Here is a 24,284-nt window from a genome sequence, read left to right as displayed (position 1 = left end):
AAAACTCTTCAGCAGGAGAGAAAGAGTAGCCACCCTTATGTGGAGAGTGGAGGGTTCTGATCAGGACCCCACTGACTCCAGGAAGAGAGAAATTACGCTGCACTTGAGGGAGCAGGACGTCCTGTCCCCCCAGGTCATCCCGCTGCTGCCTGAATGAAGCTGCTCTGATGGCCCCAGACCTCAGCCCCAGGGGAGAGGCGGCTGCGTCACAGCAGGTGTGGACTCAGGCAGACCCTGTGCAGAGGGCCAGGTGCTGAAGCTTGGACCTGCTCGGTTAACCTCTGAGAGGCTGGCGTGCTCGCCTCACCTGGGGCAGCTCCCCTCCGCCCAGCAGAGAGTCTGCGATCTCGTCCAGTGTGACCGCTTCCCTTGGTCACGTGGAATAAATGGATGCAGACATGACGTCAACTTTTGGTGAACGGGACAAGCCCGAAAGCCCAAAAGAGGAAAGACATTGATATATTTTGATGAGTGGACTGTCCATAAAATATTCTTCCTTTTTTCTTCCATTTACATGTTTATAACACTTTGTGTTGAATCCACATTTTTTCTAAAATTTATTTCTCATTTGTTAGATTAATAATCCCATTTTTTAAAAACTAAATCATGGGTAGCATCCTGGATATTCATACTTTGCTACAGAATCACAGAACTTTAAACACTTCAAGATGAAGAAGAAAACCCTCATTCCAGATGCCTCGTTGTTTCTCATCTTTAAAGATGAGAGAACAGCTCCCAAAAGCAGGTGATTCCTTCAATATAACAAGATCATGAGTAACTGAGGTAGGATTCGAACCCCCGTCCCTCCTCGGTACCGTGAACACATCGCATTGAGTGGACCTGTCATTTCTAATTCAGTATCTACATCAGAGTACCCGCTACATCTCAAGGCTGGGACCAGGCCCTTTTCCAAACATAAACGTTACTTTCGTAACCCTTGAGAGTTGTAAAATTCTGTGAGGCACACATTAGTGTTCCCAGTCAACAGATGACGACTGTCAGGCTCCTTAAGACATTCCTCACATTGGACTTTGGAAAACAGCTGAGGAAATCTGATAATCATTGAACCAGCTTTATTAGAAGAAATTAGGATCAGTTATGTTGGTCTGCATTGGACCCTTTTCAAAGGTAAATGTGTGTGTGCGTGTGTGTGTGTGTGTGCGCGCGCACTCATAACAAATTAACTTGATAGAGAATTTCCTCCTCAAGTAAAAAGGCAGCCTCACAAAGGTTGTCAGATTTACAGGAAATCGCAAAATGCAATGCAATATTTGGACATAAACTACAATGATTTTGTTGTTTACCTGGAATTCAGGGAAATGTAAATCAAATCCACATTGAGCTAGCACCTCACACCTGATAGATGGCTGTAATCAAAAAGAGTACAATAACAGGGGTCATCGCAGAAGCTGGGAAGGGAGGAAGGGCAGGGACTCTGGCTGACCGTCCTCTGCTCAGGGACCACGTGAAGGGAACACGAGGCTGTCGCAGGAACAGCTCCAAGAGCCGACTGTCCCAGGCAAGCGTGAGTGTCTGCGGTCCCAGAAAATCCCTGCTGGGCCAGATGGGGCATGGTTTCAAAATTAAGAATGTATACCATGTATCACACTAGAGTGGAAGGGTAATTCTTAAAAAACCAAAACCAACAGGAGAAATCTCCTCCACCAGAATGTTACAGAAGCTATAAGCTACAGCACAAAAAAGAGCTCAGTATTGGCCCCAGAGTTTATTCATGAGAACAAGGTGCCCTAGAGGGGGTGAGGGGAGACGGAGAGAATGAAAAAATCTTAAATTGCATCCTGTGGGCTTAGTGTTGTTAGTGGTGATTACAATTTGTTTATATTCATATTTTTAAATTCATGTTGAGAGTGTTACTTAGCAAGATGTCAGTATAAGGGGAAAATGCAAATATACAATTTTTAAGGATTAGCAAAACTGTAATCTATAATTGAATCCTCGTCTCTAAAAATTACTCCCTTTGTAGATATCCACTGAGAAAAGTGAAAGCCGTAATAACCCGGAACTCTGAGCACTCCTGGCATCGATGTTGTGGGATCAAACACCATTTCTTACTACGAGCACCAGGGCTCAGGTGAGAAATGACTGAAACCAGAAATGACACAGTAGTACAGAGTCACCACGTACGCGCCCGTCTCCATAAAACTATGTTTCAGGACAGCACAGAGCTGATGAACGACAGCTTCGTTTCATGGGCTCAGGATCATTACGTGCGGGAGAAATTAGAGAGAACTGGAGAAGGAGGGAATTGCCCTCCTGCAGCCCCTCATGAGACACTGGATTCAGACACGTGTCACCTGCGGGGGGGGGGGTGTCACAGCTCCATCACCTGCACTGGCGCTGCTCCCGCTGCCCTTCTGTGTCCCTGTCCCCTCCTGACGTCCCTCTGTCTCCCTCACTGTGTCTAGCTCTTCGCCTTTCTCATTTCCTGTTGCCGTCCGTCCCTCTGCGTCTTTCTCTCCACGTCTCCCTTTCCAGCCGGCTCTCCTCCTTCTTTATTTCTCTCTATCTCTCCTCTGTCTCCTCCTGATCTCTCTCCCTCTCTCTCTGTTTCTCTCTACATGTCTCATATCTGTGTCTGCGTATCTGCCTCCCTACATCTGTTTGGCCATCTCTAACACCCAGTTTCTATTTCTATTTCTCTCTCTCTCTTATTGACTTTCCACTCTCTCTCTCTACCTCCCCTTCAATGGTCACAGTAGCTACTTGAAATTCTTTGTTATTCTGACATCTGTGTATTTCCCTGTCTTCTGATGACCACTTCCTGTCCTCTCAGCGCCCTCTTCATAGGAGCCTCTTCTGTCCATTGTCCCTTCTCTCTGCTTCTCTTCTCTGTCCCCTGGGGCCTGTGGGATGCAGGCCTGTGGTCAGTGCTAAGGGCGCAGGATGGGCCCAAGCTCACAAATGTACGTTTACTCCTTGGGTGTCTCCTGATGATCGCACCTGCCACATATCAAGTGATCAGAACAATGATGGCAGGGACAGAACTGTCCCCAACATTGCTGCCCTGGGGGACAAGGTCATCACATGCACACCTTGTATTTCTATCAGCTGGTTGTGAGGTGTTACCTAGTGACAGTGTGAGAAATAGTCTATCATGAATTATTAGAATGTCCTACGATATCATGACCTTGAAATGGGTCTCTCTATGCTGTTTTGTGACCACAGTGACACAGATCAGTAGCGTTCATAATGACCACATGCCTCTGTATGGAGAGTACTTGGAGAAAGGCTTAGAAGATGCTATACATTTAATATACGTGTATGAGATACCATATGTTTTAGAATATTATTATCAGGGTGTCAATAACACTGAATTACATACTGTGTTCCTTGCATAGAAGATTAGAAGAAACTGTCATGAACAGAATTCTCACGCAGTCTGGGCTGGGACATGGGTGGGAACGTGACTTTATGCAAGTCACTACTGAACACACTGGACTAAAACAGGGGCTGACAGTGGGGGAGAGAGGAAGCCTCACTAGGGCCCAGTTCACTCTCCTGGGCCCGGTGCTGCTTGGGGCCGCCCGCAGCTTCCCAGAAACCAGCCCCGTCCCCTGCTGGTGCCGGGGAGGGGCTGGGCCAGGGCACTTTCCAGAAGAGTTGAGGGCAGCCCGGAAACCTCAGCCAAAGCTCCACATCCTGCCTGCCTTTCCCACGGGCTCCGTGGCTGCCAGGTGTGCGCGGTCTGCAGGGACCTGCCCGTTCAGATGCCTCCACGTGTGGCCAGCCTTCCAGACCCGCTTGTCTGGTGAGTGGTCCAGTCGTGGGGCCCAGCCAGGGGCCCCCCCACTCTCTGAGCAGCCGACGCTGTGATCTGACACATGGTGGCTGAGGGGAGAGGTCCTTCTCAGCATGGAGCTGCCCAACAGGGACATTTGAAAGCTCTGAATGACACCTCCTGAGTCTGTGAAGATTTATTACATTGACAAGGACAGAATGACAGCTCCAGTCCAAGCCCTGCCACTTGGAGGATGTGTGTCCTTGGGAAAGTCACTGTGAATGGGAATAATAATGCCTACTCTGGAGACATCATCCACTAAGGGCAAGAGATCCGGCCAAGGTGGTTGCTTTGTAAATAAATACGATCAGGCAGTCTTAAGTGTAATTCTTATGACCATTTGTTCCTTGTAATAACACATCAAGGTACTTCTAACAACCACATCTGACAGATCAACTAATTGGAGTCTGAAGACATTTCACCTGCTCAGGGTCATGCAAGTCAGTCAAGGAGCCTTGACTCAAACCCAAGTCTAACAGAGTCCAAAACCCGTCACAGCATCCACTGCATATAAGTAGAATTCCATGTGTACATATAGTTTCTTTTAAGCTCTAAAAAGTAAAGGGCCATAAAGGAAATTCCAAAGAGGTCGCAGAACTCGAGAATTTCTCTCACATGCCAATAAGCAAAGAGCATGAGCTATTCTTGAAGAGCAGTCAATCGGGTGACAGTGCTGGACTCCTGAACGTAGTAGAGATTCTTCTAGCACTGCTGAATTAGTAGTTTGCTTTTTGTGATGACCAATAGTTTGAAGGTCATAACAGCAATCATTGATCCCTTAAATAATACCAAATAACCCATTGAATGTCAAACACTGCACATATTCATTCCTTCCTTGCAAGCATAAGTAGGTATTACTCATCCCATTCTGCGGATGAGACAGAGGTGTATTTGAGCTTGCCTAGCTGAGAAAGAGCACAGCCAGAACTTCGAGTCGGCCAGGGTCTCATGGCCTGTGCTCTAAGTAAACTTCTTGGATGTTTGTGATTCGGGGCTTAATTTCTGTCCTCAGTGAGCTGTTGCTTTGAATGCAAAATGTGATGTGGTTCTACTTCCCTCTTTTTCTCAATATTGTGCTTCCTGCTTAAAAACCGTGGTACTTTGCTTGTTACTTACGCTGACTTCTTGCACCCCCTGCTGGCCGTTGCAGGTATGTCCTACACCTTATAATCCCTGGATTCTCAGCAAGTGAATTCTCTCACAGGAAAGACTCAGCTTAGTGAGTGGAAGAGCCCAGAAATACCAGGCAGGAGACCTCTTTTTCCACTTGTGTACTCGGTGTGCTTGGGAGTTTTAGGTAAGCGGCTCCTTCTTGTAAAATCCCCATTTCTTCAGGCACAAGTGAGAATTGTCTGATATGTCTGGTGTCCTATGTACTTGTGAAATCTACGGAGAATTGCTTGTGAATAATGCGTCTTTACATCTATATAAACGGCATCGCATTCCCGTCAATCCGTGTCTGTCCATCCGTCTGTCCACTAGGCTCACTGCTCCTCTGTGCTGCTCCTTCTGCCGCTGGTTGCAGCCACTGCATGAATCCCTCCACCGCCAGTGACAGGCACATTTCCCTGGGAATGTCATCCGGGGGTCACTGGTGCTGTTAATGTGACTGACACTTGAATGCGAGAGTGATGCCACCACGTTCAAAGGCACTAACAGGGCAGAACTGACGTTGATGAAAACGTGGAGCAGCGGGTACGCTCACGGTCACGAGCAGGTAGTGAGCTCACACCTGCACCTGCGATTCGGCTGCGGCTTCCTCCAGCTTCTCTCGTGTTCGCTCAGCTCCGGACAAGACTCGCCACCGATGCTCCCTGTGCTCGCGGGTGCCCGTCCTGAGCTTCCACATCCTGCTGCCTCCTCTCTTCTTTCCCCTTGGAATTCCCTTTGTGGGGTGGAAACTGTTATATTGAATCAATATTTCTTCACCATCTTACTATCACTTTATGCATTTATAAGATGCTCTCCATCTACTATCTTTTGCACTGGCTTGTCTCTAACAAAATGCACACTGTAGGCCACTGGTCTGAGCTGACCAAGTTTTTCATTTGCTTTGTGCTTTGGTTTTGATGATGGTGTTGATTTCTGCAGGAAGGAAGGTGTTCCCCCAGAAAAGGTGCCATCAGTGCTGAGTCAAACAATCCCCTGAGTAACAGGCAAGTTTTCAAACTAGTTGGAATCTGTCTTATAGCACTGCTTCATAGTTTGTTAGCAAAAAAGTTTTTGGTTGTAAGATTTTCCACTTACCTGGGCTGGAATACAGATGGCCTATAACATGCATGACATACCTGAACTGGCCAGGAGGGGGCGCGAGAAGTCAGGGTAAGTAACAAGCAAACGACTGTAGTTTTTAAGTGGGAAGCACATCATTGACAATAAATGCAAACTCTAAGAAGATCACATTTTGCATTCAAAGCGACAGCAAAAGGAGGACAGAAAGTAATCCCTGCATCACAAACATCCAAGCCAGTTATGTGGGTCACAGTCTTCAAGAGCCTGGTGGACTTGAAGTTCTTGCTGTGCTCTTTCTTAGCCAGGCAATCTCCAGTATGTTACCTAACGTCCCTAATAAGCCTCTGTTCATCTGCAGAATGGGATGAAGAACACCTACTTTATGCTTACAAGGAAGGAGTCAATATGTATAATGTTTGACATTCAATAAAGAGTATTTGTTATTATCTAATGGATCAATGATTTCTGTTATGGCCTTTAAAAAATTAGTATTTCACAAAAGGCAAGCAACTAGTAATATGCAAGAGGTAAAAGAATTTCTAATGTGTTCTGAGATCCAGCATTATTACCTGAAGGACTGCTCTTCAAGAATAGTTTATGCTCTTTGCTTACTGGCACGTGAGAGACATTCTTGAGTTCTGCAACGTCTCTGAAATAGTCTTCATGGTGTATGCATATATGTGTATATGCATATGTATATAACTATAACATCTTCATGATCTATATATATATATATATATAATTATAACACATAAAACTTTTTATTTATTAGGAATCGATAGCATCATGGATTTTGGCATTTATTAGACTTGGATTTGAATCAAGACTCCATTACTTACATGATCTAGAACAGGTGAAGCATTTTAAGATTCTAATTAGCTGATCTGTCAATGCGGTTGTTGTAACTACCCTGACATGTTATTTGAGGAATAAACTGTTATAAGAATTACATTGTATTTAGGCTGATAGGATTTATTTACAAAGCAACCAGTATGGCCCAATCACTGGCCCAGGGTGGATGTTGTCTCCAGAGTAAGTATTATTATTTCCATTTACAGTGACTTTCCCAAGGATGTACATCTTCCAAGTGGCGGGGCTTGGACTGAAGCTACCCTCTCCCTCCAGGCGGTCAGGCTGTAATTATCATATGTAATGACCATAACTATACCCAGGAGGCCCTGATACCCTTGGCATAACTGAAAAGGAACCTGCATTTCAGTCGGAAGTCAATGCTCCCTTTATCTCTCAAAATTTCATTTCAGATGTGTTCCTCAGCTGCCCCTTCACAAGGCCCTGCCTTGACCATTCCTGAGGATCTGACCCTGGGACTGCAGGACCTGGTTCTGCCCCCTGGTCTCCATGGCCCCTGGGTCAACGCAGGCTTCTGCCTTTGGACACACACATGCACACTCACACTCACACATTCACACATGCCCCTGATTTTCCAAAACAGTAATATTCCCTACAATTTTGTACTATGAGGATCCCAGAAATCATCGACGGCACCCAGGCCAGTGTTGAGGTGAAACGCCCGTCCCCAACATTTCCTGAGCCTTGTCTATGCACCTGGGACAGGCTACACGCTTTGCTCACATTTCCTGTTCAGTCTGCCTGCAAACGAACGAGGTCCCTTTTGACAGATGAGGAAAAGGAGGAGAAACAACTCGCCCACGACTGCACAGCTATCGTGTTATGTGAGGGCATTTAATCTCCTGATGCCTCCTCTGGGGACAATGCTCCAGTGCCAGCTCGGGATGGGGGGTGGGGGGCATGCCTTTTAGGTGGTGATTGCTGCTCTGCTTGTCCCCACCCCCCAGGAAGGCCACACCCTTATTGCTCTGTTAGTGGCCATTTGAAACTTGAGATTTGTCTCCAGCCAGACCAGGCTGTCATCCCACTTATTTCCCCTTAGGCATGCAGCTTTGGAAGAGTTATGTAAAATACCAGCCAGGTTAGCAATATTCATCCCACAGGGTTATTTTCAGGATTTAATCAAACAATGAACAGAAACCAATTAGTGCAGTGCTCAAGTGTAGTCCAGGATTATTATTGTTGCTGGTGCTTTTACTGCACCAACTTTCTTCAGTGTTTCTCAGCACCTGACCATTGGTGGTCCCTATCCCCTCCCGCATGTGGTCAGACCTGTCCCTGCCCTCTGACCCCTTCAGTCCCTCCCCCCTCTCTCTCATCACTACCTGCCAGGGCCACCTGGAGGCTAGGAACCTAACCAGCTTTCTGCAGTCACCTCCTAGCAGGTGCCGCTGCGAGGTCACCCTGGGCTTTTGTCCACCTGGCAGGAGGTAGAATCATGCTGGGTCCCCTTGTTCTCCTGTGCACCTTCCTGTTTCCCTGTAAGTCTGGACTCCCTCCCTGGTGCAGGGTACACAGGGTGACTGAGGCTCTAGGCCTCCCCTGCCTCATGGAGGTCCCCTTTGCAGAGATCAGGCTGGAGCAGCCGGCTGTGGTCGTGGCTCATGAGGGCAGCTTGGCCACCCTTCCATGCCCAGCTGGAACCAAAGTCAGCTACACCCACTGGTACCACCACCAGGAGGGAAAGGTCCCCCAAAGGCTTCACTAACTGGCCATGTTCCATAGGATGTGCAGTGGGAATCTGTCGAGAAAGCAGACAATGTCATGGCCACAGAGGCCAAGGATGGCAGGAGCTGTACCCTGTCGGTGCTGAAGATGCAGCAGCATGACGAGGGCATGTACTACTGTGCTGTCTGGGAACCGCACGCCCCTCGAGCTGGCCTGGCTCCCACCCTCCCACCCCCGGCTGCACATAAAGGTCTCTGAATCTGGGCCCTTCAGGCCTGATACCTTCCACCACCTCTGGGTTCCTGGGCTGCCCTGAGTCAGCCCTCAGCACCCCTGGCTCTCCCCAGTGCCCCCTCCGTGGGTCCACTGCACATAACCCAGGAGGCTAAGGAGCCCCTGGCTGGCAGGCTGGTGCAGACCCAGGAGCTGTCCCGTCTGGAGTCACTTTTCAAAGACCGTCCAGGGCAGAGCTTCTGAAGCATCTGGAGCAGGATCTGAGCTGCTCAAGGCAGCAGCCACGAGCACCAGGCACCAGCCCCATGTGGCTACTGAGCACTTGAAATGTAGCCAGCGCACTAGTCCACGCTGCAATGGGCTGCTTGTGTAGCATACAAATCATATTCTGGAGACTATAGAAAGAAGATGAAATACCTCTTTAATAATCTCTATATTCATTGCATGTGAGAAATGACTTTGGATATTTGGGATTACTAAATAAAAATAGTCCTAAAGTGAATTTTACTCATTCTTCTTACTTTTTTAAAAATGTAGCAGCTATAAAATTTGTAGTTTTGGCTTCCACTGGGACCCACATTTATTTCTATTAAAAGCACTCTTATACACTGGCAATTTAAAAATCTGACTATCTGCCCTAAAGAATGTGCAAATAAAATATGGTGCAAATAGTATTAAGGGGGAAGGACTCTCTGGAGATGAGCCACAAAATATTTGAAAGCTGAGACTGGAATTAAACTCCTGACTCCAGTTTCTAAGTTGCCGCCCCGCCCACCGCTGGTTCCTGTGCAGAGAGAGAGACTCCGTGATCAGAAGCCCAGGAAACAGTGTGGCTGACTTCGCAGCACCCTCACCCATGCCTGGCGCTCACTATCCTGCGGGGGAAATGATCCTCAGGGCAGGTGCATGCATCAGCCCTGGACGAGACCCCGGGCCCTCCGCCTTCCCCTTCTCCTTGAAAGTGACTCCATATGGGATTTGGGGACCAGCTTCCCTAGACCTCTATTCTTTCATCTGTAAAATGGGGTGGTTCAACTTTAAGATTATGTGACTGACTTCCGTATAGAGCAAAATTATACAAATAAGATATTACTATGTTCGTTACCTTCTTATAAAGTTAGTCAACTGAAAAGACCAAAACAGAAAGAAAGCAAAGCAAAGCAAAGCAAAGAAAATGTGTTACTGATCCTACAGCCCCAAAAGGAAAACCCCCACTACTATATGTGGGTGGGGGAGGGAGGAAAAAAAGCTGTTTGGGGAAGTCTGAGTGGAATTAAACCCATTTACAGTTGAAATTTCAAAGTCTATATACAGCTTAATGGCATTGCTAACATGATTAATGAAGAGAACGTCTAAATGATCTCGAGGAAATTGGTTCCTCAGGCTCACTAACTCCTCTGCCTCCCTTCTGTGTTTTTGGTGGGAGATTTATAATTTAGACATACCTCCTTTTCAAAGAGCCCAACTAAGACCCTGACCTTGTACTGAATGCCTGGGTCAAGGCCAACACCTCCAACATATGCAGGAAGGGGTGGGAATAGCTGGCGCAGAAGTTTATCTTTGCTCTTTTCAGGGGATGTTCCTTCATTCGTCTTCCCCATTTTCTAATACAACCAAACCCTTTCCTCTTTGGCACCCTCTCATTGTCCGACTCCGGCAGAGGAGTGACTCCGAGATCTGAGTATTACAGTTTAGGAAGAGAGAAATTAGCAAAATATGAAGGCACTCACGAGATGTCATCCCAAATCAATTAAAATCTAAGATTTCCACATGGTTCCTTAGTGCCTTGGTTACACATACCTGGGAAGGACAGTGGCCTTATGTATGGAGCAAACAATCCTTTGGGTGCAAACACATCTTTCGAGTCATTTACCTCCTGCTCTTCTCCTTTTGCCTAAGGTGAGCTTCACCAAGGACACTTTGGCGACACACACCAAAGGCAAACCAGCCAGAGGCCGCCCAGACCTCCTTTCCTAAGTAAATATTTGCCAATGAAATGGTTGTTTAAATGACCGATTCATAAAAACACTGAAAGTATCTTATTAGAATGTACAGGACTGGGTATGGTGGAGGCTCCATCAAAGTCTGTTGAAGGGAGGTTGATATTTTGAGTATTACTGAGGGGCCCACGTTATCTCCAGGGTAGGGGATTTTGCACGGATGGAACTCAAAATGCCCCGAGAATTTGGGCTCAGCTCATTTGTTTCATTCCTGAGGTGGGTGAGACACAAAGACTTTGAATAGTCCGACCAACGTCATATTATCATATCAAGGCTGATAAAGTCTAAGGACATCTTAAATGTCACAATTTTCATAGTTATATTATCCATTACCAACTGCGCCCACACACTAGTACTGTGGGAAAAGTGATGTCTGTTACCTCAGAATCATCTAGAAAAATCAAAATTGTGAAGATTGCCAGGCACACCTGGATATTCAGGTTGACTGTTTTGTGTTGGGTGCTTTTTATGTTCAGCTGCGAGAATGGGCTTGGGGACACAGCCCGGAGCAGAGGAAAGGACCAGCTTTGGAGAGGTCACCTCTCCACATTGAGCTCAGGATAGTTTTTTCTTTTCTTTTCTTCCTTTTTTTTTTTTTTAATGTTTATTTATTTTTGGAGAGAGAGAGAGAGAGACAGAGTGTGAGCGAGGGAAGGGCAGAGAAAGAGAGAGGGAGACACAGAATCCGAAGCAAGCTCCAGGCTCTGAACTGTCAGCACAGCTCCGATGTGGGGCTCGAACCCACGAGCTGTGAGATCATGCCCTGTTCTCACCCTCATCAACCAGAGAACCTCAGGAGAGTCTCCAGGCTAAGAAGTACAAGCCCTTAGATCTGCAGCCCAAGAAGACACATGCCATGCTCCGCCTGCTGAACAAATACAAGGAAAACCTGAGGCTCAAGCAGCAGCAGTGGAAGGAGCCAGCTGTACCCCCTGTGGGAGTCCCCGGTCAAGGCCTAGCACAGACATCAATTAAACAAAAAGAGAGAGAGAGATTCACTTAGGTGTTTTTTGTTTTTGTTTTTGTTTTCTTGCTTGCTTGTTTTCCAAAGTTTATTTATTTACTTTGAAGGAGAGAGAGAGTGCATGCATAAGCAAGGGAGGGACAGAGAGAGAGAAAGAGAGAGAGAGAATCCAAGCAGGCTCCGCCCTCAGCGTAGAGCCAGCAGCGGGGCTCCATCCCATAGCTGTGAGACCATGACCTGAACCGAAACCAAGAGTTTGCGGCTTAACAGACTCAACCGCCCAGGGAACCCGCAGGTAGTTTTTAATATTAAAATGTCTGCATATTACTGAGCACTTAGACACAGCAGGTGAAATGTGATGGTTAGAAAGACCTGTAACTGACTCTGTCTTGATCACGTTTCTCCCCTCTTCTCAAACAACCTTTGCTTCTTTCACTAAAAAATCTTATTTTCTCTCCTGATTCCCATGGACTCCAAGTCAGAGACAAGGGTCATGCTCGGAGAGCTCAGAGTAGGTACTTGGGCTGAGTGTGTCTTTTCCCCTGCGTAGGACAGTACCAAGTACTACGGAGAGTGGCACAAATACTCAGTCTTCTTAGTAACACTGTGCGGTAACTTCCTTGTTTTCTCTATGTATCTTTTTCCCACATGCAGATGCAGGAATGAGATGGTCTCCAGCAGAATCACACACAACCATAGTTTCCATCAAGTCGATTGGTACTTTTATTGTGTGAAAACGTAGTCTTCTAGCTTTCATGGAAGGTTGCTGGAAGTCAACCTCATGTATCTTCACCTGGTGACAGAGAAGATAGACTTTCAATTAGGACGCTGTGTGTCCCCTTCTTTGGGGGAACCCATTTCTCTCCTAGTCAAAGGACAAGTGTGGATGCTGAGGGCCATAAAGGTGGATTCTCCAAAATCTTCTGTTTCATCCCCAGGATCGATGCTCCCCATCCTGCTCTGGGACCGCTGAGACTAACCCCTGTGGATTCCACTAATGGACATCTTTGCTCCGATTTCTATCCAATGTTGGCCAATAGAAACTGAAGTTCAAAGAACCATCACCATGTTACCAGACAAAAGCATTTCTTTTTGGGCACAAGATTTCCAATCCTGTGGATCCAGGCCCTGAAAGAAAAGAAACAAATTCCTCCAGTGGGTTAATCGGAATAAAAGGGAATGGCCACTCCCACCTATACCTCTTGGGTCCTGAGCATAACCTCTGTCCTGGGGTAGAGGGCCCTATATGTTGGCTCCAGGGGAGGATGCAGCCAACCCAAGGCCACCTGTCAGGGAGGGAGCATTGAGCTCACTCTGCTCCCACTTTCCTGCCTCCTCCTGACGCTTCCATTGACTGCTTCCAAACAGTAACCAGAGAATAATGAAAACCATCCATGTAGTCCACTAGGGTCCGCCTCGTAATGCCCAGGACAAGGTAAAGAGAGGTAGACCATTCATCTGCAGGAGCAAAAGGAAGAAATAAAGCAGATGGCCAAATAAGTGGGTCATGTTTCCCATTAAGTAACTAAAACGGGAGCAGGGAGACCATTTTATCTAGTTTGTTTCATTTCAGTTTCCACAAAGCCACCAAGGACCTGTATCTAACAGAACAGGATGTGCCCTGTTCCTGCAGTAACAAAACAGGAAACTGGACAAGTTTTGCGAGATTATCATTAAATTCTGTGCTCTTCTGGTTGATGAACTAAGAAAGTAGCATGCAGATTATTTGTAATGCTTTTGTTCTTTGGTTACATAGTGGATTCTGTGGTATTTGTTGACATATTAAGTAAGTCATCATCGTGTAAGTAGAATAAAAGGAGTAACCTAAAAGAAGTCCATGTGTAGACGAATGATTATAGCGCTTTATTCACCAATGTTATGAGGAATCCAATTCTGTGTTCCTGATGTTCTTTAATATAATACGCAAGTAGGGTAGTGAAACAACCCCAGCTCTTATTAGATATCTGGGGCTAGAGAAACGCCTGCTACTTTCATAATGTCGACTAAAATATAGCCTCTCTTGCTTCATAATTGATCCGTTCTCCTGTCCTTCCTTTATCTGCTTGCCTACCATCTATGAGTCAACAGTTAACTTTTCAATCACAAGCTGGTCATTCCTATGTACTGTGGTTCGGTTGCCTTTATTTTTTTAACTTCTAAGTGGAAGTTACAGAGTAATTAGCAAAAATCTGCAGTTTCATTTTGGACGTGGTGGAATTAGCATTTGTATGGCTATCTTATGCTTTATTTGTATTGCATGTCTGTGAGTCACCAGATTTCTTTGACTCTACTTTTTTTCTTTGCTCAGCCAAACCAAAACGAAGAATTAACTAGTTTATGTGTTCAGAGTTGAATGTGTACTCATTCTCTCAAGGCGCTCGGTTCCATATAAAAATTAATAAATATAATGTAATATTCTGATAAGAATATACTAACAGCTAGTGTTAATTGAATATTCCTTATGTACTAGGCACTGTATTAAATACTTCACATACTTTTTGTTATGTAATTCTAATAACAATATTGTGAGATAACTATTCATTATTATCATCGTCTCAATTTTACAGATATGTTAGAAATTTGATGCCTCGATAAATCAAGTGCCTTGATAATAAGGAGCAAGTTGGAATCTGAGTCCAGATCTGTCTGATTATAAAATCTGAGCTCTTGATCCAGACTGGTGAGCAAAGCAAAGCGAAACAAAGAAAACATTTGAAGCAGGCATGTTGGACAGAAATAGAGAATTTATTTAACCATCCTTTTTATGATTATGTTCTTTTTTTCTTTAAATATAAGGTATATTCCATCCTTGGGAGCCACACAGAGCTATTTAAATTGATCCCTGTGGTGTATATTTAGAGACAATCAGCAGAGAATTTTCTGCAGAGAATTTTATCATGCAGTCAATTTTTTTCTGACTTCTGGGACCCCAGAATTTTTCTACGAGGAAAGATAGGCATAACAAGAACTGTTTATTGAGCAAAGAAGCATCAAGATGGAACACAAGGATGTGCTCCTTGATTTCTGCCCTTGGTGCTCCACTCCCCCACTCTCAGCCCACTGGAGAGTGCGGACATATTCCTCGTGGGTGCATGGACAAGAGAGTAAAGGACCTCCAGGTCAATCACGGTGATTGAAGTTGCTTTGACCACTTTGTTTGCTGTATTTGAAATGCTCCTGGACGCACTCCCAGCCCCACTGGTAACAGCCTGATTGTTGCTCAGAAACGGGATAACACTTGTGATGAGAACATGAGCATTAGACCCTATGGTGAATAGTAGGTCATTGTGCCCAAATTTGGAGAGAAGAGGTTCGTGAAGGAGGGAGGCACCATGGTAAAAATTCAAGAATGTTTGGAGACCTCTATACAGAGTGTTAATAACTTTAATCTGTAGAGTTCAGACATTCATGATGGAGTGTTCCCCTCTCTACCTTTGAGGACCCTGTTCTCTAGTATATATAGGTGCCCACACAGAACATACAGCTACCACCCGGCTCAACATTCTGAGATCCAGTCCCCCAAGGCATTTAAAGAGGTATAATAAGTGTTCCTACCTCAGAGGGTTGCTGGGAGGTATACTGAGTTTATATATGCAAAGAATTTAGACCCATGCCTGTCACATAGTAAGAATTCAACAAAACTCTATCACTTGTCATTATTATTTGTGGCCCTGATTAAAGAGGGTGCAGATAAGACACAACAGGAGTGCACTATGGTGAGTGTTCCTCCCAGGAGCCTCTTGGAGCTCAGACGTTTGAAAACAAAACAGCAGCCTTGACTCAAATGGCCAAGATATGCTCACTTCCTCTGTGGCTGCCAGGGAGGGCCTGGCATGAAATGAGGGACAAGTAGATGTCAGGTCCTGAACTCCTTACTGCATTTACGTAGTTAAGGACACTGTTAGACAGCCAGTAAGTCATGCTGATAACATGCAGAATGGGATTTAGAAGCAGTGGGGATGTCTTTGGGTTCTCTTCTACACTGTGTGCACTTGGCATTAGAGAAATAAGTGTGACTTTCAGTTCCACCATGTATGATCCAAGAAGCCTTACGTTACACCCTCATCGCTCTGGGAATCACTTCTTGCCTCAAGATAGCGTCATTTAGAGAAAACGAGCTGAAGGATGTAGGCATCTTGGAAATTGTAAATACTGTACTAAAGACTTAGCCTTTTATTTTAACAACTGTCATTTGTGCCAATAAGCTGTAGAATATGAATGATCATTTAAGGATAATGAATATTTAAAGAGCTGTCACTAAAGGGAAGGCACCATGCTAGATGCAGTAGGGAAATTGAGCAATGACTAAAACGCGTGGCTGACGTAGCAAAAGTGAAACTTAGCACAGGATATATGAAAGTAACAGGTAACAGCCGGTCAAGCAAGGCAGGACCTGTATGTTAACAAAGTGATAGAGTTGTTTCCTGTTACACTCACCCAGATGAGGGAGCGAAATCCCCAAGGAAAGTACATTAATGGCGTTGTTCATTGAGCGAATGGAACTTTTGTGGGCTGGATGTTAATGGGAGTATGATTTTGTCCCAGCCTTGGCTGGCTGAGGCCCACACTCAAAACCATAGAAATAAGGTGGGCCTGTATCCTACAAGAGGGGCCTAAACCTTGATTCTCAACCGGAGGCAATCTCCCTTCCAGAGGATATTGGCAATGTCTGAAGACGTTTCTGGTTGTCACAACAGGTTGGGGGTGCTATAGGCATCTCGTGAGTAGAGGCCAGGAATGATGTTAAACATTCTACTGTGCCCAGGATATCCCACCCCCATGCCAAACAAATACTGAGCCCCCAATGGTAGCAATTTTCAGGCTGAGAAATCCTGGCCTAGCTACCTTTCCCAAAGACTTATTGGGAGGTGGACAGAATTCAGAATTAAACGTTGGGCTCTTGCACTACATCCAGCCCAGCTATAAGGGGAGCTTAAATCCTTGGGGACATTGATTCTATGGAGTCTTTCTCTAAAGATACAGTTGGGAGTATCCTGGCTTCTTCCAATGAGGACAAGAGGAGACAGCCCTCCCACCTTCACACAAACAAAAGGACTCCCCAGGCTCTGGGGCCACCAGAGATTCAGAGTCAAGATCTGTACAAAGGGTCATGGAAGCGTTTGACCTGAGTCCCTAGGGGCAGAGGGTCCCTAGAGGGACCAGTGATGACTGTCACCTAGAAAGTCAAAAGGGGATTTCAGGTCATCGCAGACTTGGTAACTGGGGCCAACTTTCCTACTGAAATCAGCAAAATCCTCTCAACGAAATAATAATCTTGCTAATAATCATCCTAGGGGAAACTTCTACCTTCGTAAATGGATTGCTTATTTTGGCATCATATACATATGGATAAAATTCCCACATATTGCTGGCCATTTAGAGCACTGTCAGAAATGCCCGATCTGGCATCGGGCCTCGAGTCACCCCTCTCCTGTGCTCACACTCCTGGAGGCTCCCTCTCCTCTTCCTGTTCCCGCGTCCCTGGCTCCTCCTTAGCCTTCTTTGTGGGCAGACAGCCTGAGCAGACAGTATTCACCTGCGAATGTAAATTTGTTTCCCTACTTTTCAGATTAGTTGAGTGATACTTTTAAATTTTTAAATTTCATGTTTTATTTCTTGATAACCTTGGCTTTTCTTGAAATGCTGTTCTTTTGTTTAGATTTGCAAGTGGATATACATAATGGAAGCAACAGAAATATTTGTTTCAATAATGGAAATGATATTTTCACTACAGGGTATCCAGATTTCACTTTCCATGCACACAGGTACCGACAACACCAAATCAAGATTTGTGGATCGAAAACCCTTGTTCAAGATCAATTACAGACAAAGAACCACAACCACGAGGTGCATACAATTCTGTCCGTTCTGCTTTGGTCCTTAATATAAAACGTGCAGAAGTAGAAGAGGACACGATGACCTAGTAGAAAGGCCCCCAGAAACCTACGTTACCATTACGCCAAGTTAATAATCACACACACCCCTAATCATGACTGTGACCGCATCCCTCCCATCAACTCTGGCCCCAAGCCCAGACCTCAGCCCTGACTAGGCCTCAGCCTCAACCTGCACTACGTCCTGTGACCTTCCTCGGGTCAATGCCTCAGTCTCAGAGGGAAGAGAAAAGACAGCCTGATGGTTGTCGATTGTCCCCCACAGATGCTACCAACTGTACCCCAGATGTTTGGTTTCACCTAACTTCCTATCGGGCTGGATTCCTATTTGGAGACTTGGTATGTTGAAATGGTCTGATTATCTCAGAGAGAAGCAAGGTGCAGTGTTTCATTCCCCAGAGATTTTCAGAAGTGTCAAAAGCTCAGGCTGGCAAAGAACTGCATGGAATTCATATCCATTTGCTCCCCTGGCTGCCACATAATGAGCCAGATGTTGTGTGCATCCAGGAGTTCATGTGATCATCATTAGGTTCCACGAAACTAATTCATGGAAGAAAGAATTGTTGCTTAGAGAGGAACAGAAGTGTTTCCAAATGCATAGTCCATGCTGTTTCAATTGCAACATTGGGCCACTTTGAATTCCCTTAGTGTTTGTTAACTTCACAAGAACATACTCTGGCATTTGTGGGTGATCATGGGTTGTCCCAGACCTGCCGCCACACCCAGCCAAGCCGGGGCAGGACAGTATGAGTGTCACTCATGAAACCATGGCTGGGGCGCCCGGGTGGCTCAGTCGGTTAAGCAGAAACTCTTGCTTTGGCTTGGGTCATGATCCCATGGTTCGTTAGTTGGAGCCCTGGTTGGGCTCTACGCTGACAGTGGGGAGCCTGTTTGGGATTCTGTCTCCCTTTCTCTCTGCTCCTACCCTGTGCAGTCTCTCTATCTCTCTCTCTCAAAAATAAATTAATAAACAAAAAAAAGAAGTCACGTGTAAAGGAATACAGCGGGCACACATCTGGAAGATTTCCCTCTCAGGACAGTCTGCCACAGGACCCTACCTGCTAAGGTCCTCATCTGTGACATGGAGATTAATCACAACAGCCATCTCCTGGGACAGGGGAGAGGATTACATAAATTATACAGGAAAACCTTCAGAAATATGCCTAACAAAAGCAAGTCCACAATGGACATTGGATGTACATTAATTTTAACACTTACCATTACGTTTGAAACACAACATTGCTTTGAAAATGATCCCACATGTGACATCGTGCTCATGAGACAGTGGCAAGGCCCAGGGCAAGTAGAAGCTGGTTTCCAGAGACTGCCCTGACCCACGACCCCCAGCAATTGCAGCTTACTCCCTTCCCGGAGGCACCCAGATTATAAACGAAATTTGATTTCTCTGAGTCCTCATCTGCCTGCTGACATCACAATGAACTTACAAGACCCAAAGATACTCTGGTGCTTGTTCACGTGGCATATTCAAATCATCGATGAAATATTTCAGTCTCTGATTGTTGTGTTGTTGTGGTTGTTACAGAAGAGTAAAGGTCAGGTTTCCCATCCGAGTCACGAGTCAACAGCAAATCAGAGGCAGATACACATGGGGGCTGAACCCAGCAGGCATGGCCCCATGTCTCTGGGCAATGTCTCTGGGGTTTGGGATCCCAGGGGGAATGGCTGAGTGGGTGTGAGAACCATCCTGCCCCACCCCAGACAGACACATTGCTACCGGGATCTCTTTCCAGATTGGGGGCCCTCTTACCCCATCTGCCCAGCACTCACGGGACTCAGGAAGCCCCAGAACTGCTCATACCTGTGGTTGATCAGGAAACTCTCTAAGCCACCACTTCTTCTAAATCCTGAACCAGCTCCGCCCTCCTATCACTCGCCTGCCCAGTCCTGCTCACGGGGACCTCACTTCTTACCTTGTCCCTGGGGAGCCAGCCTGGCCCGCGGGATGTCACTGCTGGAGGCCGTCATCTTCTCGTCTCTCTGGGCCTGTGAGTGTCCCCCAGTCACTTCAGTCTACAGGAGAGAATTGAGAAATTCTTTATTGTTGCCTTTTTCCATATCATTTGCTCACGGGGGTTTCTCTTCTTGGCTTGCAGTTGGCCTTGGGCAGGGGAAACTGGAACAACCTGAAATATCAATTTCCAGAGCAAGGGGGAAGAGTGCACACGTATCGTGCAAGATGTCCACTGAGGTCATCGACACAGCCATACACTGGTACCGGCAGAAGCCAGATCAGGAGATAGAACATCTAACGTTCGTCTCAACACACCCCGTTCGAGTTTCTTTAGGAGGGAAGAGCGACAAACTTGAGGCAAGTAAAAACGCTCACACTTCCACTGCAACTTTGAAAATAAATTTCTTAGAGCAAGAAGATGAGGCCGTGTACTTCTGTGCCTGCTGGGACCGGAGCCACAGCACCAGAGTTGCCAGGAGAAGCTGCGCAAGAACCGTGCTCGGGTCTGGGTCCACCCACATCCTTCTCCACGTGGGCAACCACAGAGGCCGCACAGCCCGGTGCCCAGCCGGAGCCTCTCCCTCTGCAGTAGTTCCTGACCTTTGCAGGAAGACATTGTAGATTCTGCTCGCACAGCGAGCCCCACGCGATACCAGCAATGACGGTCCCCATGAAAGCAGTTTGACACTGGTTCCCGCTGGATTCAGCTGTCTGGGAACTCTGAAAACACCGCGTGGTTGGATCAGGGAAAAATCCATGTGTGTGTTAATTCACTGGAGAGACAGAGGTTTCTAGCACCCGAGTGGCTCAGAATGAAGAGAGGAAAGGACATAAATATTTCCTGTCATTTTTACTTTCTGATTTAATTCACGGGCATTACAGTTCTTCACAGGTGGAATGATCTGTCAGACATAATAACTGAGACCATCCTGAAGGAATCTAGTGACCGTGAAACCATGAAGTAAGCAACCAGCTCTTTGGGGAATAGGAGACTCCAAGGTATAAATTCTGTATCCTGGAGAGATAGACAGTGCCTCACTCCACATCCAGGGATCGATACGGCGACAAAACCAGAGTTGTACTTTTAAACAGCCCTGAGCTCCTCACATGCTTCCCACATGGCGGATATGCCTCCAAGACTTAGATCTCCAGGGTTCTACAAAGAGAAAGAAAGATCCTGAATAAGAATCAGATTGGTAACAAGATAGATAATACATGGTCTCTACATCTGTAAAGAAGAGAAAGGCATGTTCTTCACACATCAATAAAACACAAAATAATTATTGAGAATTGAAATCTGTGATTGGTAACTGGATGGCTATGAGTTTTCAAAAATAAGGAAACACACTGTGTTATGTGTGAAGCTATAAAACTCCCTCTCTTGGGGCGCCCGGGTGGCTCAGTCATTTGAGCATCAGACTCTTGATCTTAGCTCAGGTCATGATCAAAGGTCGTGAGATGGAACCCTGAGTTCCGCACTGGACACGAGCCTGCTTAAGATTCTCTCTCTCCCTCTCTCTCTGACCCTCCCTCACTTGAGCTCTCTCTCTCTCTCAAGAAAAACAAAAACAAAAAAACTCCAACTCCTCTCCCACCTCTTTAGAGTTCACTGTTAACGAGAAAAAAACCTTTACTTGGCGAAAATTTTGGTACCTTTGGTAAATGTGAACATCTGAATATATAATTGCCATGCACTTTATCCCTGATTCCTGAGATAATGACAACACATTCATTCTGCTTCTCATTCTGAGGATCAGGTGCTTCTATCACGTGCAGAGAGGCCACGGAAACTGAACGTCTTCCTTCCCAGGGGCAAACTCCGGATCCTGTGTCCCACTTTCTGTGCATCATGATTCCTGACAGTGGTGGGTCCCCAGCTGGAGGACCCGGAGGGCCTGGGTCTCAAAGGGTCTCACCTGTCCCCTAACACATCTACAGAAGCAACGGTAGGAAGATCCCTGAGGGGAATATAGAGTCAGAGAATGTGAACTGTTTCCAGAAAGAAGGGGATGAAAAGAAGTACCTAGCTTCTTATCGTATCTGTGTCAAATGCTTTACACAGATTATATCACTTAATAATGAGAAGAGCAGGGCAGAATTCACCTGAAGTGGCCCCACGGAGACTGATCTCAGGAGGGAGAGCCACCCTGACTTTTTAACACAAAACGACCAGGAACCCCTACAGTGGTGACAGGAGGGAAAGGGGCCATCATCTATGAGACTTTGAAGTGACAAAATATTATGGAGCCATTAAAAACATGTTTTTTGGATCAACTATAAGAAACTGGAACATATTCACCACATATTCAAGGAAAAGGTTAAACACAGAACTGGTTTATGTAATACGCTTTCAAATACATAAAAAGAACTAACTTTGAAGAAAAGGAATTCTTCAAAGTTTAAAGAGTGGATGTCTCTGGAAAGATAGGTGTTTTTAATTCTTCTTGGTACATTTAAAGATTTTTTAAAATTTAATAAAAATCTATTATGTATACATAATCCTCAATATTTTATTGATCTATACATTTAATAATGAGATTGTGTATATAATAATATAGAATATAGCTATATATACATATGACACACTTAAAATTGTTATATATTTTTAATTTTCTGTGTAATAATATTACTACTCTGTATCTTCCATAAAAAATACAAACTAAGACACTACAATTAGCCATAATGGTTGCCATGGAACAGGAAGTCAGCAAACTATATTCATACCCAGCAGCCCTTAGTTTTGTAATAAAGTTTTACTGAAACACCACCTTGTCCATATGTTCATAAATTGTCTATAGTGGCTTTTGCACTAAATTCCAGAGTTGAATGGTTGCAACAGAGACCCCAAAACCCTAAAATGTTATCGTGTGGCCCTACACAGAAGTAGTTTGTCAATCACCTCCATAGAATGATACACTGAAAGTGACATTTATTGTTACTATATGTTTCCCTATTTCTTAGTGTGTCTTCAATGTCCCTTCATTACATAGCCACTCTCCCCATTTATGAACTTATTCTGAATAAATTGTATAACATATCTCTGACTCATTTTCCTTATTTTAAAATGGAAACATGTTAACCTGAAGGAGGTCCTGAGAGAAGTCACGTCAATAATGCGTATAAAGTTCTCACGACGCTTGGAGCATGCCTCATGCTCAATATATTGGGGCATTGCAGCGATTATTTGGGTTATTACTGCCTATTTGAAAATGAAATCATTTGGATGCGTATTCTAACTTTTTGGTGCCCAACATTTGATTTGTGGACCAGCAGCCTCCGCTTCACCTAGGAGCTTGTTACAAATGCAGAAAATCAAACCTCAGCCAGGCCTCCTGAGATCCAGCCAGGCCGATCTCGTTTCACAAGGTTCCTGCAGGATCCCTGCATACTTCACAGTCGGAGAAGTCAGGATCTAAAAGTACAGGGTCATTTATGAGTAACACAAAAGGGTTGAGGCTGTATCAGCTTCTCATTACCCTCCCGGGGGTGTCCACGGTGGGAAAACGGTGAAGTTAATTAATGTTGCACCCAAAATATGCAACACTAGGTGTCTACCAAAAATAGGGACTTTAAGGAATAAGGCTGAAAATACTAGCTTGAGGGGCGCCTGGGTGGCTCAATCGGTTGAGCATCCGACTTCGGCTCAGGTCATGATCTCACGGTTGGTGGGTTCGAACCCTGCGTCAGGCTCTGTGCTGACAGCTCAGAGCCTGGAGCTGCTGTGGATTCTGTGTGTGTGTGTGTGTGTGTGTGTGTGTGTGTGTGTGTCTCTGCCCCTCCCCCCACTTGTGTTCTGTCTCTTTCTCTCTCTCTCTTTCAAAAATAAATAAACCTTAAAAATATTAAAAAAAGAGAAAATACTAGCTTGAAAATATTGAGAAAAATAAAAGAATAAAGAACTGCATATGTGATCAGCTCACAGATATGTGAATGATATGTTAATAAAATCAAGGTAAATTTAAGAGTTTTAAGAGTGGTAAAGCCTGTTGTGGATAATATTTATTTTTATTTTTTGCACTTCTTCTGATTTTTAAAAGGTTTACAATGATTTTATATATAATTTCTTATGAAACATATACACTGTAAGATGTGTACAAGTGTATACTTAATTATTTATAAATTTCAGCTATAAAAATAATAAGTTCAAAATAAAGCTAAATCGTATAAAGTCTAAGTAAATGACCACTTAAATTATATATATGTATGTGTACATATAATTTAAATTTATATAGGGGTATAATTAGTTTTTTGAATATAATCATATAATTTTATGTGTGTCTGTATATGTATATGCTGTGGAAGAAAAACCATAAATAAATGTACCGCACTGAAAATGGTGTTTGCCCTACAGTGGTATAGTCATGGGAGACCTATGTTGTTATCATTATGTTTTCCCTTTTTCCACAGGAGTTTTTCACTGAGTTCCCAGGGTCCCGCAGATACCAGCTTTGTGACTCTGGATACATGAGTTAATATCTGTTTGGTGCATTTTCTACATCTGTACAACAGGCTATAAGGTCTTCAGACCTTTGAGAGGAGAAAATGAGATAACATACATAAGGCACAGCGCCTAAAAGATAGCAGATGCTCAAAAAATAGTACTATTAATGTTATTCCATACCAAAATTACTTCTAGAAGATCTAGGTATTG

At 45.0% G+C, this 24,284-nt stretch overlaps 1 long non-coding RNA gene and 1 gene segment (V, D, J or C); one reads left to right on the top strand and one right to left on the bottom strand.

Moving 5' to 3' along the window:
* Nucleotides 1-12,472: 12,472 nt before the first annotated feature.
* On the bottom strand, nt 12,473-19,695 carry LOC123606270. Its single transcript, XR_006716200.1, has 2 exons — nt 19,593-19,695; nt 12,473-12,895 (listed from the first exon to the last, which is right to left on the bottom strand). It is a non-coding gene; the product is annotated as an uncharacterized LOC123606270 (long non-coding RNA).
* On the top strand, nt 19,424-20,255 carry LOC123606261. The segment is given in 2 exon segments: nt 19,424-19,667; nt 19,776-20,255. Coding segments are annotated over 2 exon segments (522 nt in total).
* Nucleotides 20,256-24,284: the final 4,029 nt, after the last annotated feature.

The sequence above is a fragment of the Leopardus geoffroyi genome, chromosome A2 (assembly GCF_018350155.1).
Source record: "Leopardus geoffroyi isolate Oge1 chromosome A2, O.geoffroyi_Oge1_pat1.0, whole genome shotgun sequence".
Classification (NCBI taxonomy): Eukaryota; Metazoa; Chordata; class Mammalia; order Carnivora; family Felidae; genus Leopardus; species Leopardus geoffroyi.
This window is presented reverse-complemented; position numbering and strand designations above follow the sequence as displayed.